General features: G+C 38.8%; 1 protein-coding gene across 5 annotated transcripts in view; it reads right to left on the reverse strand.

Annotated features, from left to right (window-relative positions):
• HAO1 (hydroxyacid oxidase 1) overlaps window positions 1-17,074 on the reverse strand; it is a 74,326-nt gene that overhangs the window by 15,431 nt on the left and 41,821 nt on the right. For all 5 annotated transcript variants that reach the window (XM_068986910.1, XM_068986909.1, XM_068986908.1 and 2 more), the window contains 3 exons: window positions 8,897-8,988; window positions 766-924; window positions 584-653 (listed from right to left, as the gene is read on the reverse strand). In XM_068986910.1, coding sequence (XP_068843011.1) covers window positions 584-653; window positions 766-924; window positions 8,897-8,988 — 321 coding nt within the window. The remainder of the gene's footprint in view (window positions 1-583; window positions 654-765; window positions 925-8,896; window positions 8,989-17,074) is intronic.

The following is a 17,074-nucleotide window of genomic DNA, read 5'->3' on the forward strand; positions in this document are numbered from 1 at the left end:
AATATCCAAGAAGGGAGATGATGCAAGTTCTAATCAGGCTTTTTTTACAGGAAGCACCTCTGTGGGTGGATGTGAGGCTATGAGAGAGAAAAGGAGTCAAGAGTGACTTAAGACTTAAGATCTGAGCAAGTGAGGCAAAGGTATTAACATGAACTGAGACTGAAAAATCTGCAGGTAGAGCAGAGTTAATGTAGAAATTGAGCAGATTAGTTTTGGACAGGTAGATTTTGAGATGCCACATAGACATCTAGGTGGAGCTGGTGGCTAGCCCATTAGATTTATTGTTCATGTGTTAAGAGAGGAGAAAGAATATGATATAGCATCACCCTTAAGGTACTAATAAGACTTGTCAAAGCATCGTTGAAAAAACTGTCCAAGCAAAGGCTAAGTGACTGCTACAGGCAGACATGCTGTGGAGTTCCTCCCTTCGAGAGCTCTCTGCACACTATAACCAACTTTAAATTTAATTACACTCCAAATGGTTCCATCCTCTTCCCCCTCACATTCACTTATTTCCACCAAGGAGCCTGGCCTAAAGACACCCAGAAGAAATGAAATGGTAAATGATAACACCAAGTCTTACCACTCAGAGCCATGGCCAACCAGAATTCCTCCTTCAGTATCTCAAGAACATCCTGAACACCTTTCTCTCCCTAAGCAAGAAGACACAGATCTTTTGAATAAGTCCATATGACTGGATTCATGAATTTATTTCACAGTTGAGTCACTCTGTTTTATATATTTATTGCTTTGTTCTCCAGTTACCTGGGAAGCCAAGCCCCAAATGATCGGTCTCCCCACAAACACAGCCTTGGCTCCCAGGGCCAGAGCTTTCAAAACATCAGTCCCCTTCCGCACACCGCCATCCAGGAAGACCTCCACCTTCCCTTCCACAGCCTCCACTATTTCTGGCAGAGCATCAATCTGTGGAGAGAAGAGGTCAGTGAAGTGATACTGTGCATGTTGAATTGTCCCCCAAGTCAACTTACACAGGCCACCAACCATCCAATTAGCACTGAGAGTAGGAAAGGCTAGGCTTAGAATCAACAGTAAAATCAGTCTCTCCTAAAATAAAAGAAGTGCAAATGCTAGCAACCAAAGACCAGCTAAATTTGGAACTGAGCGGCTTATTTTTCTGTTGAAGTCCAAGATTATTTTTTTATTCCTGATGTGTGTACATGCATGCTAAGTTGTTTCAGTCCTGTCCAACTCTGCAATCCTATGGACTGTAGCCTGCCAGCCTCCTCTGTCCCTAGGATTCTCCAGGCAAGAATATGGGAGTGGGTTGCCATGCCCTTCTCCTGGGTATCTTCCCAACTCAGGAATCAAACCCTTTTCTCTTAAGTCTCCTGCAATGGTAGAAAGGAGATGTAATGGTAGGTAGGTGGCACTAATACCACCTGGGAAGCCCTTATTCCTGATATTCGGATTCAAATATCATGATCCAAATATATATCTATATATACACACACACAATTAAAAATACATAATCAGCTTAAAAGACACAGACCTACTCTATATTAAATGCATAAATATAAATGAAGTATCTTCCTCATATAAATTATTCTGAACATTAATTTACTCATTGAAAGTCAGTTGTTAAAATTCATACTCAGATTATGGTAGAAGCAATGGTATATAAAAATGCAAACACTATCAGTCACAAAAAAACTTAGTTTCTGATTTTCCCACCCAAAATATGAGAATATATATAATATACAATTATATATAACAATATAGCAAACATCCAGTTATACATTAGAGAATTCTCACAGAAAATATTTTTTCTTGCTTTTAAGGAAAATGACCACATGTACTTTGAAGATCCTCATCTTGATTAGCAGTTGATGATGGGCTTAGTGTATCAGCTCTAGAGAATACAAGCGCTTCATTGGGGTCTATCTGCTAGACTGTATTATTGTTTGTAATTCTTCACACCACTCTGAACCCACTCTTTTTCCAAGGTCACTTGGCAGTGTTTCCTAGTTTAAAAGGAAAAAAAAAAAAAAAACAGCACAGTGCACCTATCACTCCTTGACAGTGGCCTTGGCCTTGCAACCTACTTTGTCCAATGGCATGTGAACAGAGGTGGAAGAGTGCCATTTCTGGGCAGGGACCTTGAAAGACCTCATACATTTCAACTGTCTCTTGCAGCTGTGCCATTTGCCATGAGAGGAAACTCCCCCTCCCCCCAGCAGAGCTGAGACCCCCCGGAGAAGCAGGAGAGTTGTCCCATCCAAGCACAGCTGGACCTGAAACTTGGAGAACAGCCACCCAGCCAGTACCAAATCTAGGTCAGCAGACCTCCAGTTGACAAAAAGTTTCATGGGAATAATGATTTAAATCACTGAGTTTGGAATCTTTTGTTGTTTAGCATCATGTGGTAATAGCTCATAAAGTTGGTTAATAGCCAATATAGTTAGTTATAGATAGTAACTGACACAGTTGGCTACTTTGGTATAAATCTTTGCATCTGAGGGTGGTAACAATTCTCATAGTGACCTACTATAGTGACCATAGTAGGTCAAAATCTTTAGAAATTATCCACACTTATCCCCAAGTACTTAAATATAAAATGAAATCCATACATTCAAGTGCAGTTTTTCTAGAAATAATTGTGCTGAAATCACTCAAAAACTTTCCTGCTTCTCCCCCAAAATTTGAGAGGCTCAATGTAAAAAGAGTTTTATGTAAAAGACTGAAGACCAAACCCAACTACAGATTTGGAGGAAGTGAAGGTAACAGTTGGAGCACAGCCCCCTAAATGTTTGGCAAGTAATGTGATTTTCCTCTTTTCCTCTCAGCTTTTCTGCCTGGCCAAACATGCTTTGGATCCATTTACATATGTCCCTTTAACTATACATAGTCCTCCTTTTAGAGTCAGGCAAGTTACATCAACATATAAATGCTACAATTTCCAAGTGATGATGCAAGCTATAATTAAGTATATTTCCCCATTTGAAACCAAAACCAAAGAAAAATATTAGTTAGTTTCAGTTCAATACACGTTTCCAAAGTCACGCAAATCAAGTCTTTTAGGATATTTCCAATGCCCAATCTGGCCTAAAAAATAAACTAATAAGGATACTTAAAGTGTGAATCCTGGGTTGTAAAATAAAGCCTAGATTGGTGTTTTCCTGTCCGTGGACAAGGAATTTCTATCCATCACAGAACATTTCTATCCTCCCTTTCTTCTTCCTGGAGCTGCAGTTTTACTGGGTATATATTATGCAGAATAATTCTGACAAGAGCAGATAAAATAAGTAAATATAGTGAACAAGTCCACTATTTTATGACTTTTCTGTTTCTTTTCAGCTTGCTACACATCTAAAAGACCATTCATTTCAGCTTTTCTTTTCTTAGTGGTTCCTTAGACAACTAATTGCAGGCTTAGCTCCAGAGTTAATCTACAGGAAAACATGGTAAGATTCCAATGTACTACTGTTCACTCATCCATCCATTCACTGATTTATCAAATATTTTATTGATGACTTGGCAGATTCCAGGCATCATGCCAGGCAGTTTATGGAATTCAAAAAGAATCCCACAGGGACCTGATTCTGGAAGAGCCCTCCTCTTTCCTGTTCCTGCTCAAGGTCCTCCCTGTCCACAAAACTTCCACTCACAAGGTGCTTCCATCTTTCTACCTTCTTAAAGCATCCCGTCCTACACTCATGATTTCTGACATTTTAGGCATAAAACACTTTAAAGGTTCCAAACCAGAGTAGTTGAGCACAAACAAACAGATAAAGCCAGAGTTGCTTTAGTTAATAATGAAGAAGACAGATTCCAGGCCACTGCCCACAAGTCCTCCTCCGACTCTCTACCCACCATGCTTCAGGCAGCCCTGGCTGGAGGTGGTGCTATGAGTTCTAATAAGTAATGTGAGTTCTACTAAGCCCATCTAGAAAACCCCTGATCCATATAGGTCTTGCTGATGGTTTGCGATTGCAGAAATGGCTGCAGCCATCTGCCACCTTATCTTCATTTCCTTGCAGTGTAACATTTCTTCTCCTCCCATCATGAGGAAGAAATGAAGTCAGAAAAGTCTATTTCCTCACCCCTTGAATCTGAAGTGGCCGTGTGACTAGCTTCCACCAACAGAAAAAGAAATAAGTGACAATATGCCTGTTCTAAGCATAGAGCTCAAGAGGCTTAGATATTTCCACTTGCTCCCTGGAATACCCAGTGCCTTGTGAGACCCAGCCCACCTAACGTTCTAGATATGAGAGACAATGCAGAGCCATCCCTGCTGAGGTCATCCTACACCAGCCTGCCCTAGTAGACCCAGCAGCTGACCACAGACATGTATGAGTGAGCACAGCCCGGAACACAAAACTTCTCTGTGGATCTCAGGTCAAATGGACAATTCACAAAGTTATGACATGAATCAATGGCTATTGAATTTTAGCCAGTAGATTTCAGAATGGCTTGTTACACAGCGAAAGCTAACTGATAGATCAAATGGTCCTCAAATGAAGATATAATGAATCCTTTTCAGAAGGAAAAATGAAATTTCTGATGTCATAGAATATACCCAAGGACTCAATTTTAGAAACACTGATTTAACAACCCAAAGTTTATTTTATGAAAATGTTTTACAGTTGAAAATTTTCACTAGAAAAGAATGTCATATTTTTAAGTTTAAGGGCTTCCCTGGTGGCTCAGTTGGTAAAGAATCCACCTGCATGTGGGAGTCTTGGGTTCAATCCCTGGGTTGGGAAGATCCCCTGGAGGATGGCATGGCAACCCACTCCAGTATTCTTGCCTGGAGAATCCCATGGACGGAGGAGCTTTGTGGGCTACAGTCCATGGGGTCACAAAGAGTCAGACATGACTGACCAAGCACTAGTTTGGATCCAGTTAGCATAAAAAAATTTTTTTTCATAAAAATCAAAAAAAAAAAGTTCTTAGGGTTCAAAAACTCCACATACTCTGTCTTTAGACCCCAGTTTGAGATGATCTAGTATTGTGGATTGTGGAAATATACTGATTCTGCCATATCATTCCCTGATTACCTCAGGACTAGTCTTTGCCACATTATTACCTTCAGAGTAAGGATCTTAATGTGAACTTATTTTTTTAAAGCAGATGTTAAATTATTTATAAAAGCATACACTACTGAATTATTAAAATTCTTAGAAGGAAATATGTTATTCTTTTCTTTTATTGGAGTATAGTTGTTTTACAATGTTGCATTCGTTCCTGCTATACAGCAAAGTGAATCAGCTATGTGTTTACATAAACCCCCTCTTTTTTGGATTTCCTTCCCATTTAGGTGACCACAGAGCATTGAGTAGAGTTCCCTGTGCTATACAGTCAGTTCTAATTAGTTATCTACTTTATATATAGTAGTGTATATATGTGGAGAAGGCAATGGCACCCCACTCCAGTACTCTTGCCTGGAAAATCCCATGGATGGAGGAGCCTGGTAGGCTGCGGTTCATGGGGTCGCTAAGAATCAGATACAACTGAGCAACTTCACTTTCACTTTTCACTTTCATGCATTGGAGAAGGAAATGGCAGCCCATTCCAGTATTCCTGCCTGGAGAATCCCAGGGGCGGGGGAGGCTGGCAGGCTGACTATGGGGTCGCACAGAGTCAGACACGACTGAAGTGACAGCAGCAGCAGCAACAGCAGTGTATATGTGTCAATCCCAAACGCCCAGTATATCCCAACCTCCCTCCCACCTTGGTATCAATATGTTTGTTCTCTATGTCTGTGTCTCTACTTCTGCTTCACAAATAATGTGAACTTATTTTTAAACTCTTTGCTGGAACAGGCCATCAATAGCACTGTATTACTATGGACTGTAGTCAAACTCCTGATCTGGGACTCTTAATGATAAGTATTTCTCCATACAAGAAAACTCTGTGATTTATAGAAATGCAGAAATCATACAATCCAGACATTTAATTTTTGCAACCAATACAACATTATGCAGAGACTCAGGCTGAAAAGTCTGAGCAACTTGCTCACCCAGCTCTCACCCCTCTAGAGGCAAGAAAGGGCTTGAACCCAAGACTCTGGGTACATTTCAGTGCTCTTGCAGTAAAATCACACTGCCTCTTTGGCTCTGAGTTATGATGTCACAGAATGTGCAGGAGAGTAAGTCCTTCTGTGTATCTACTGAGAAGCATATCACAGCCTCCTCCAAGTCTTTTGCCAAATGCCTGAAAACCAACACATTGAGAGAAAAACAACTTCACTATAAACTTAATCCTGCTTCACATTTCTCTCATCATCGTGCACCTTAAATTTGCCCTAAAGTAGGAGGCAAATTCAAGCAAGTATCTCCTCTCAGGCACACATCATGCAAAGGGGAGGGTCATTGTTTATCTTAAAACAGTCTCTGAGACCACAACTCAAAAAGCCCTTTTAGATAAGTTTCCATATCCCCTCAGCCAGAAGGAAAGAAACCACACCATTCAGATATTTTTTTCCCTTAAAAATCTAGTTAGATTTGATTTCAGTAGATTTAGATTTTATTTTTAGAAAACAAACTTAATTTGGCCTACCCACTAAGTCCACGTCTTCATACACAAGAGAGGCATAAATCTGCGGAAAAGCCTTGAACTGAGACCAACTTCTCCTGCCTGCCCAGAGGAGCTCTTCACTCTCCACTACAGGCAATGTTTACCATCACCTAAAAAGATGGGTCTTTATAAGTAATGCTGAATTGGAAAGAGCTGACAACTTCCAGTTTTATGATTTTAATTACTGATTCTGTGCAAAGACTTGATTTGTTCCTACCATTAGCCCATTAGTGCTTCAAGAAAAACTCTTGAGTGCAAATACATGTGTCCAGGAGCCCCCAGCCTCATTCAATCTGCCCTAAGACCTGCACAACATCCATGGATGTATCTAAATCAACCTGCTATCTTAATGAAACAGTAATCCACTACTTGACTAAATTATTTTAATAATTCAAATGCTTGCCCCAACTAAAACCGTCCCATAATAACTATGACTAAATGGTTCTGACAAAAGGGGGAAATGGATATGATGATCCAGCTCAGAAATGATGAACTAAAGCGTCTATCCACATTATTTCATAGATACATATTTAGTTAAGTTTTGTTACATGATGTTAGCTTACTTTGCTTATGATAAATGAGGTTATGGAATACTAAAGCTTAAAGGCACCAAAGAAACAATCTAATTAATTTTTTTAACTTTAAAAGATGAAAAAGCTGAGATTGGGAGGGGTTATCCCTCTGCCCCATAGCAGGTCAGACCCTTCTCTCTTTCCTTGGCTCTCATAATTATCCAGGCCACCTCATTGGTCTTCCTGTTCCCTGTTATGCCACAGTCCAATTTGTGGTACTTGTTGCTGCTAAACCAAGGCTTTTCTATTGCATATCTAATGACTCATAATATTTAATATTCAAAGACCCCCTCCCTAACCTGTCCAAGCAGGCATATTTCTCAGACTCCCAACACCCACCAGATACTGCAAATAAAATGGATCCCTTGGTATTCCCCAAGAATATCTCAGTCTTTCCCATTCCACTTTTACACTCACACTAGTGAAAGCAGGGGTCTATATGGGAACAAAGCAGAGGTGAAAGGCAGCTGCAATCCCATTGCCTCATCTAAAGAAATCCTGGACACATTCTCACAGTGGACAGCATATAAGGGACCCTCACGCCACCCTACCTACAGCTTCTGGCTTTCGTTCTAGATCAGGGATCCATGAAGTACACCCCTGGATATATGTCTGTCTCCATGACTTTTGATCCATTTCTGGGCTCCCCAATCCTTTATCTTAAATAAATCCTTTATCTTCGCTCCTGGCCTTGGGAGCCAATTGCTCACTTTAACCATTTTAACTCTATCCCACACCATTCCAGCCAGTTAGTTTACTTTTATATCTGGATTCTGACTCTGATTTGTCTGGCACAGGGTATATAGTACATACAAATTCACATTGGATCTCCTCAGTAGCTGTCAAAAATACTAGGGCTTCAGTTTTCCTGGTCGCACAAGATTCTGATAGATGGATTCAGGGTGCAGACTGGGAATTAGGATTCTTCAAAGTTCCCAAGAGATTCCAGTGTGCAGCCAAGGTAGTTCAAGCTCCAATAGAGAGGCCTGTTTGCAGGAAATCTCTCCCAGGTCACAGGATTTCTGCCTCCTTTCCTCACCTGCCCTCACTCTGAGCTCTTCAACCCCCACTTCCAAGAAACTCAGGGCATAATCTTTTCTTTCCTACTCCAATTTACAATATTCCTCTCAGTATATCTATAAATATAGGACTAATCCCTGCCTACAAATGGCTACTTACTTAACACAGACAACTCTTATAATTTTACAAATGAATAGAATAATAATCTAATTTAGGTAGATGCCCATGTGCTTGTGCACATGCAGAGTCACTAAGTCATGTTCGACTCTTTGCGATCCCATGGACTGAAGCCCATCAGCCTCCTCTGTCCATGGGATTTTCCAGCAAGAATACTGGAGTGGGTTGTCATTTCCTTCTCCAGGAGATCTTCCCAACCCAAGGATTGAACCCACATCTCCTGCATTGGCAGACAGATCCTTTACCGCTGAGCCACCAGGGAAGCCCAATTTAGGTAGTTGTGTGTGTTTGTGTGTGCTGAGTTGTGTCTGACTTTTTGCAACCCCATGGACTTTAGCCTGCCAGGCTTTTCTGTCCACAGGATTTTCCAGGCAAGAATACTGGAGTGGGTTGCTATTTCCTAGTTCAGGGGATCTTCCAGACTCAGGGATCGAACCACTAAACTTAAAATCTGAGATCTTACATATATTCCTACATATTCTATCTTGAGTATTCATACAAAAATATATATACAAAGAGGGGTAGTCACAGAGATGGTCAAAACTGAGATAGAAATGGGAATTCCAATGGAGGCATTTGCCAAAACTCACAGTGGCTGGCACCCCGTCAAGCTGTCGAGCCCCATGATTTGACACCAAGATCCCATCCAAACCGTGTTTAACTGCCGTCTTGGCATCGTCACCTAGAAAGAGTAATACAACCACGGTATGGAAAAGGCAACTGAATAAAAGGCTTGAATTTTGAGGCCAAAGCATCCCCATCAAAGGGGGCCTGGCCTGATACATATGTATCTTGCTCAGAAACTTTAGCACAGACATACACCCAAGGGTTAAATCTAGAATTATACTGATGATTTCTTTGGCCAAAAAAGGTTAACATTTGAAACAGCTTAATGATGAAATAAAACTGTCAATAGATGGTAAATTAACATGCAGTTAAAATGTATTTATCCTCATAAGGAAATACCCTTGCTCAGTTTATTTTTATTATTAACAAGATTAAATTATTTAGCATTCAACATAATTACTCCCTCAAAATTTGGATACTATAAAAGAACATATAAGTAGCAAACAGTTTATGTGTAATGGATGATGAACAAGTCTATTTCAAAAATATTCTTTAATACAAAGCTTTAACTTCAGTAATTATTTTAAGTAATAGTGTTTTATAATTAAATGTATTTTGTCCATTGAAGCATATAAAAATATAATATTTAAATGATATGCTACATCTTTAACCATTCTTCAATATATACTGACTTTTGAAAATGTGGTTTTAAATCTGACTAACATAATCTGAAATCAATTTCAAATATTTTAAAAATATTTTACATCATTAAACTATTATTTTCAGCATTCTCCCAATAAAAACTATTTGCTAACAGAATCATGAAAAGAATGCTGCTTCTCAAGTTTAACATTCAAAAATAGCCTAAGGTTTTAGTGAAATCAGATTGTAGAAACTTAAGCAGATAGATACAGAACATTGTATATATTTATAAATTCAGTGATGGAGATCAAGTGCCGACCTGACTAATGATAATAAAAAAAAGATTCATAGGAGAATTTGTAATTTGAATTATTTGAAAATTTTATCCTTTAAACCACCATTTTCCAAACTGTGTTTCATGGAATTCTTAAATATTTCCACTTTTCAAAATAAAGCTAGAAATGTTTTTCTTCTAAAATTATAAGCATATGAAAATGATAAACCCATGTGGAATAGACGTTTATATCCTTAAAAATTCACAGGTTGAAGTTTCAACCCTCAATGTGATCGAATTTCCAGATGAATACTTTGAGAAGTAATAAGGGTTAGATGAGGTCCCAGGTAGTGCTAGTGATAAAGGTCATGAGGGTAAGGCCCTCATCATGGTATTAGTGGCCTTACCAGATTACACCAGAGAGCTTGTTCCTCTCCCTCTCCACGCACACAAGGGAGAGGTCATGTGGGAACGCAGCATCAAGGTGACCTCTGCAACTCAGGGAAGAGCCTTCACAAAAACCAACCATGCTGGCAACCTTATCTCAGACTTCCAGCTTCCAGAAGAATGAGAAAATAAATTTCTGGTTTAATGATATGGGGAGGGAGGGGGAAGGGGAGTTCAGGATTGGGAACTCATGTACACCTGTGGTGGATTCATGTCAATGTATGGCAAAACCAATACAGTATTGTAAAGTAAAAAAATAAAATAAATCAATCAATAAACACTCCCTTTCTCAGGCTATTACATTTTGTTATGGCAACTTGAGCTAAGACATTGTGTCATCATGATATTATTATTACTAGCAAAGAATAGTATATATAAGGAATATATACTATATAGTGTGCTAGCTAAGTTGCTTCAGTTGTGTCTGACTCTTTGCGACCTTATGAACTGTGGCCTGTCAAGTTCCTCTGTCCATTGGATTCTCCAGGCAAGATACTGGAGTGGGTTGCCACGCCCTTCTTCAGGGGATGGTTCTGGCCCAGGGATGGAACCCACATCTATTTCATCTAACATGCATTGGCAAGCTGGTTATTTACCACTAGCACCACATGAGAAGTCCGTATACTATGTATACTATATTATATATATGTTAGGCTTCACAGATGATGCTAGTGATAAAGAACCCTCCCACCAATGCTGGAGACATAAAGAGACGCAGGTGCTATATAAGAAATATATAGTGTGTGTGTGTGCAATGCCCTTCAGTTCAGTTCTGTTGAGTTGTTCAGTTGTGTCCAATTCTTTGTGACCCCATGGACTGCAGCATGCCAGGCCTCCCTGTTCATCACCAACTCCCAGAGCTTTCTCAAACTCATGTCCATCAAGTAGGTGATGCCATCCAGCCATCTCATCCACTGTTACCCCTTTCTCTTCCTGCCTTTGTCTTTTCCAGTATCAGGGTCTTTTCCAATGAGTCAGTTCTTCACATCAGGTGGCCAAAGTATTAGAGCTTCAGCTTCAGCATCCGTTCCTCCAATGAATATTTAGGATTGATTTCCTTTAGGATTGACTGGTTTGATCTCCTTGCTGTCCAAAGGTCTCTCAAGAGTCTTCTCGAACACCACAGAGCTAAAGCATCAATTCTTTGGTGCTCAGCTTTCTTTATAGTCCGACTCTCACCTCCATATGTGACTACTGGAAAAACCATAGCTTTGATTAGATGGACTTTGTCGGCAAAGTAATGTCTCTGCCTATTAAGTAATGTCTCTGGTTTTTTAATACACTGTCTAGGTTGGTCATAGCTTTTCTTCCAAGGAGGAAATGTCTTAATTTCATAGCCACAGTCACCATCTGCAGTGATTTTGGAGTCCAAGAAAATAAAGTCTCTCACTGTTTCCATTGTTTCCCCATCTATTTGTTATAAAGTGATGGGACTGGAAGCCATGGTCTTAGTTTTTTGAATGTTGAGTTTTAAGCCCACTTCTTCACTTTCCTCTTTCATTTCATCAAAAGGCTCTTCAGTTCCTCTTCAGTTTCTGTGATAAGGGTGGTGTCATCTGCATATCTGAGGTTATTGATATTTCTCCCAGCTTGTGCTTCATCCATCCTGGCATTTTGCATGATGTACTGTGCATAGAACGGGGAGGGAGAGGGAGGTGGGTTCAGGATGGGGAACACGTGTATACCTGTGACAGATTCATGTTGATGTATGGCAGAACCAATATAGTATTGTGAAGTAATTTTTTGAAAATTAAAAATAAATAAATAAAAAGCAGAGACATTACTTTGTCAACAGAAAAAAAAAGAAGTTAAATAAGCAGGGTGACAATATACAACCTTGATGTACTCTTTTCCCAATTTGGAACCAGTCCGTTGTTCCAAGTCTGATTCTAACTGTTGCTTCTTGACCTGCATACAGATTTCTCAGGAGGCAGGTAAGGTGGTCTGGTATTCCCATCTCTTTAAGAATTTTCCAGTTTGTTGTGATCTACATAGTCAAAGGCTTTGACGTAGTCAATAAGGCAGAAATATATGTTTTTCTAGAACTCTCTTGCTTTTTCCATGATCCAATGGATGTTGGCAATTTGATCTCTGATCCATCTGTCTTTTCTAAATCCAGCTTAAACATCTGGAAGTTCTCAATTCAAATACTGTTGAAGACTGGCTTGGAGAATTTTGAGCATCACTTTGCTAGCGTGTGAGATGAGTGCAATTGTGCAGTAGTTTGGGCATTCTTTGGCATTGCCTTTCTTTGGGACTGGAATGAAAACTGACCTTTTCCAGTCCTGTGGCCACTGCTGAGTTTTCCAAATTTGTTGGCGTATTGAGTTCAGCACTTTCACAGCATCATCTTCCAGGATTTGAAATAACTCAATTGGAATTTCATCACCTCCACTAACTTTGTTTGTAGTGATTCTTCCTAAGGCCCACTTGACTTCAGACTCCAGGATGTCTGGCTCTAGGTAAATGATCATACCATCATGGTTATCTGGGTCATGGAGATCTTTTTTTGTATAGTTCTTCTGTGTATTCTTGCCACCCCTTCTTAATATTTTCTGCTTCTCTTAGGTCCATACCATTTCTGTCATTTATTGCCCCCATCTTCACATGAAATGTTCCCTTGGTATCTCTAATTTTCCTGAAGCCCTTATCATTTGGATATTGGACATTTTAAACAGTCTTCAAGCCTCTCCTTCATTTAATCATTTTAATGATTAAAATCATTTAATTATTTCTATTTGTCACTTTGTTTTATATTTTGGGAAATATCCTTGACCCTCTTCTTCAGTTAACCAGTAATTTTATTTTTAATTCCAAAAATCATGTTTTTAATATTTGGAAACTCTTTTTAATGTTCCAATTTTCTTTTCACAGCAGACTCTTCTTATTTAGACATATTTTCAATCCCTCTGAATCTATCCTTTGGAATCTTTAAAGTTATTTTCTTACTTTATCTCTTTCCTCTGCCATCAGCTTTTCTGTAGATGTACCATGGTCTTTTATGTTTTGGAATTTCTGAAATGCCTTGTGATGCTAAAGGCGGAGTCTCCCCTGGGCTAGAGCACAGACCCTTGGGAGACCCTCTGGCTACCAGCTCCTCACCACCCTGCACCCCTCTAAGGCACCAGCAAGAGGCAGAGACGAGGCCCCTGGACACCCCAGGACCCCAGCAAACCTTACCCATCTTCAGCAGAGTCTCCCCTGGGCTAGTGGGTGAGTGTCACAAACAGAACTCCAGTGATTCCTCTGGTTTTCAGCTTCCACTTTTCATCCTTTCTCTCTGTCACACTTGCACTCTAGACCCTAGAACCCCTCAGGCACCCTTGATATGACTTGCTCCTGTCTTCAGTGTTCTCACAAAGACTCTCTACAAGAGCAGTTTTCTTTTCATTTTCCTGCTGTCAATATACTCCCTTTACCTTTTGTTTCTTTCATAAATGTCTTGAAGTTTCTCTGCTGTTTGTGCCTTCCTTTCCTTTGCTGTCATAAGTGTTATGCATTCTTGGATTTCTGTATTTTAATTTCAGTAAGGTCTTAAATTTGATAAAAGGGTATGTATGTGCTCAATCTATCATTTTGAACTAGAAACCCAATATGCTCTCACACTATCATTTAAAAACATGTTTAGGAAATGGTTCTCTAAAGACACAGACTTGTATGCTATTCAGGAGAACTTTCTATGATGATGGAAATGTTCTACATCTGTGTGGTTCCATACAGTAACACAAATAGCCATAGAGTAATAGAAGTGTGGCAATGTAAGTGAGAAACTGAATTTTACTTTTGTTTAATTTTAATTTACTTGAATAGCTACACTTGGCTAGTGACTGCCATATTGGCTAACTCAGTTTTAATGTTTGCATGGGTTTACCCACTCTAATAAAGAGAGGTACCATGGTATTTTTTTATGTCTATATATATATATCTATAAGTAACCTTAACAAACAATGTAAAATGTAATTGGAATTGCTCTGGTTATCTAATTGTATGTGTGATACCAAACATAAAAATCAAAAGTTAAAAAATTAAAATATTTGAAATATTTTTTATGAACCTCGTGATTGAAGATATATGAAATCCTTTGATTTATAATGCAAATATTTGCCACCAGGTAGCTATAACCTGTGTTTTAAGATATTGAATACTGTCAATAAACTGATCCTACACAGTATGAAAAAGAGATTAACCCCTTAGTCTTGGTAGTAAGGACACCTAGATTTGAATCCCATATCTGCTACATGCTTCCCATGTAACTGGCAAATTACTTAACTTGTTTGGTGCATCAGTGTACTAAACCACAAAATGGGGATAAAGATTCAAACATGATTGGTTTGTGGATTAAACGAGTTGAATGAGCTCTTAGAAAGTACCTGACACATGTTGAGCACTCAGATAAATATGATTATTATTATTTTCAGCTGATGGTGCAGGGAATATTAACTAAGAATATGAGTAGGTAGAGGAAGATTTATTTGCTGGATACTTTTGGCAAGTCTATTTAAGTTTTGTTTATAACAACAAATTTTCATCATAGTGAGGATTATGATTATTATGAGCTTTTCATTTTGAAGGAAGTGCTATTCAAGTCTTAGTTTGTTTTCCTCTATCATCTCAAATTCCCAGCACTGCCTGTGTTCTACCAGGCAGTGCTGGGAATGTAGGGAGAAATCACTGAAGGTTTTCTCAGAAGACGGGATCATGAGTATGTAGAGAAAAAATTAAAGTAATCATTTATGGCCATTTACGTATCCCTTTCCTTAGTTGTTTATGTAATCTTGTTCACATTTTATTTTAACCCAGAGAGAAAAGCAATGTTTTCTTAACGAGAGTCAAAGTGATCATAGCAAATGTTCATGAATCTTGGATATTTTCATTAACCTTTAGAGTTTACTGGTATGACATTCCAAATTTGTTGATTTGCCAGTTAATACACTAACTGATTCACAAACACAACAGTCAATAGTGAATAGCACTCTTTGCTATCATATTAATACATTATTTGCATACTTAATCTTAAATACCAAAGTAAGTACTCAAGATTTAGAGTAGTATTATCTTCTATCTATTGTCAAGGCCTTGAACAATAGACATATAGCAGACTCTATGCTATTTCAGCAGGAGCTTAGTAACTAAATCCTAGCTTCATGGCAGAAGTTTTGAACACAATTCAGGAACACTGAGTGAATATTCTTTGAGAATGTCGTTAAAAATTATAGATAGGATAATAATGAGTTAAAGAAGTTTCTGAGAAGGCAAAAACCACTAGAGAAGTGAGATAGCCTAGCTTTAAATTTTTTAATTAGAAAAAAAATGTAAAAAGCACAAGCCTTTGTTTATAATGCCATTTCTTAGCGTGAGTTCTGAGGAAAATCTAACCCTGTCTTGAGTACATATTTGGAGTTTGTGTTGAGATTTCCAAAGACAGAGTTTAACCACAGCAAGAGATTGCATCTTGCTGTTTTACTTGCATTCATTAGAATCCAATCCTTAAAACGGCAGTAAGAGGGGATGTTTCATTGAGATCTTCTCAGTTGCTGTGATTTCTTATTCCTACAAACATAATCTGTACCTTTCTGGTAAAAGGAAAATGAAAAAAGATAGATGACTCTTAGTCAATCCATGTAACTTCTGGATGAAGATCTGTGAAATAATGAGACCTGGAATTCCCAGAATTGGCCTCACCACTCCCGCCTCCCCTCCACCAGACTGAACCTATGCACCACTTAATGTAGTTGTTGTCATAGTGATGATTCTTGTTTGTTAAATAGATGAAGTAAATAGTTACAGAGAAGCTAGACAATGTAAACTGCACATGTACAAATACGTTATTTCCTTTCAAATGCCAAATGCCCAGTCTTCCCTTCTCTTGCTTTTGAGCTCTCTCTAGTTATAGATATTCATGCAGTTTTCCCTAAGTATTTTACTCAATGAACATTCAGGCTGTCTACTGAGTGAAAAACTCATAACACATGGATAAGAAAGAAAAAAGAGTGGTCCTTGGTATAATGACCACAGAATGATGTTCTTGAAGTCAAAGCATTTTTCAACATAACATGTAATAGTAAAGTCTCATTCAATAGATTCACACCATATCCTAGAGGACAAAGTTGTAGAAAATTGAGTATATTGGGAATCCAAAATTGAAAAGTTGGTTAAAAATTAAATTGGTGATTTTACCCCAACTGCTGTGAGCCTTCTGTGATGAGAGTGATTAAATACTTGAAACAGCATTTTTTGAATAATTTTTAATTATTTTTAAATATTTTAAATAATTTTTTAGTAATTTTTTAAATGGATTACACCCTTTCAGTTTTCTTACTGACACTACTGTGAAGTGAAAGTGAAAGTAGCTCAACCATGTCCAATTCTTTGCGTCCCCATGGACAATACAGCCCATGGAATTCTCCAGGCCAGAATACTGGAGTAGTAAGCTGTTCCCTTCTCCAGGGGATCTTTCCAACCCAGGGGTCAAACAGAGGTCTCCCACATTGCAGGTGGATTCTTTACCAGCTAAGCCACAAGGGAAGTCCAAAAATACTTTGAAGTGGGTAGCCTATCCCTTTTCCAGTGGATCTTCCCAACCGAGGAATCAAACTGGGGTCTCCTGCATTGCAGGTGGATTCTTTACCAGCTGAGCTACCAGGGATTAGCCACAATTCTTGCCCAGATTACAGCAGTTTCCTAAATTGCTTCCCTGACCACAGTTAGGCCACCTCCATTGAGTCGGCCCATTATACAAAGCTTGCTTTTTCTACATTGCTAATCTGATGAGGTTGTTTCCCTCATGAAGGTTCTTAGTGGTTCTCAAACACCTTAAAGTCTACATATGGCTTATATG

The sequence above is a fragment of the Capricornis sumatraensis genome, chromosome 15 (assembly GCF_032405125.1).
Source record: "Capricornis sumatraensis isolate serow.1 chromosome 15, serow.2, whole genome shotgun sequence".
Taxonomy (NCBI): domain Eukaryota; kingdom Metazoa; phylum Chordata; class Mammalia; order Artiodactyla; family Bovidae; genus Capricornis; species Capricornis sumatraensis.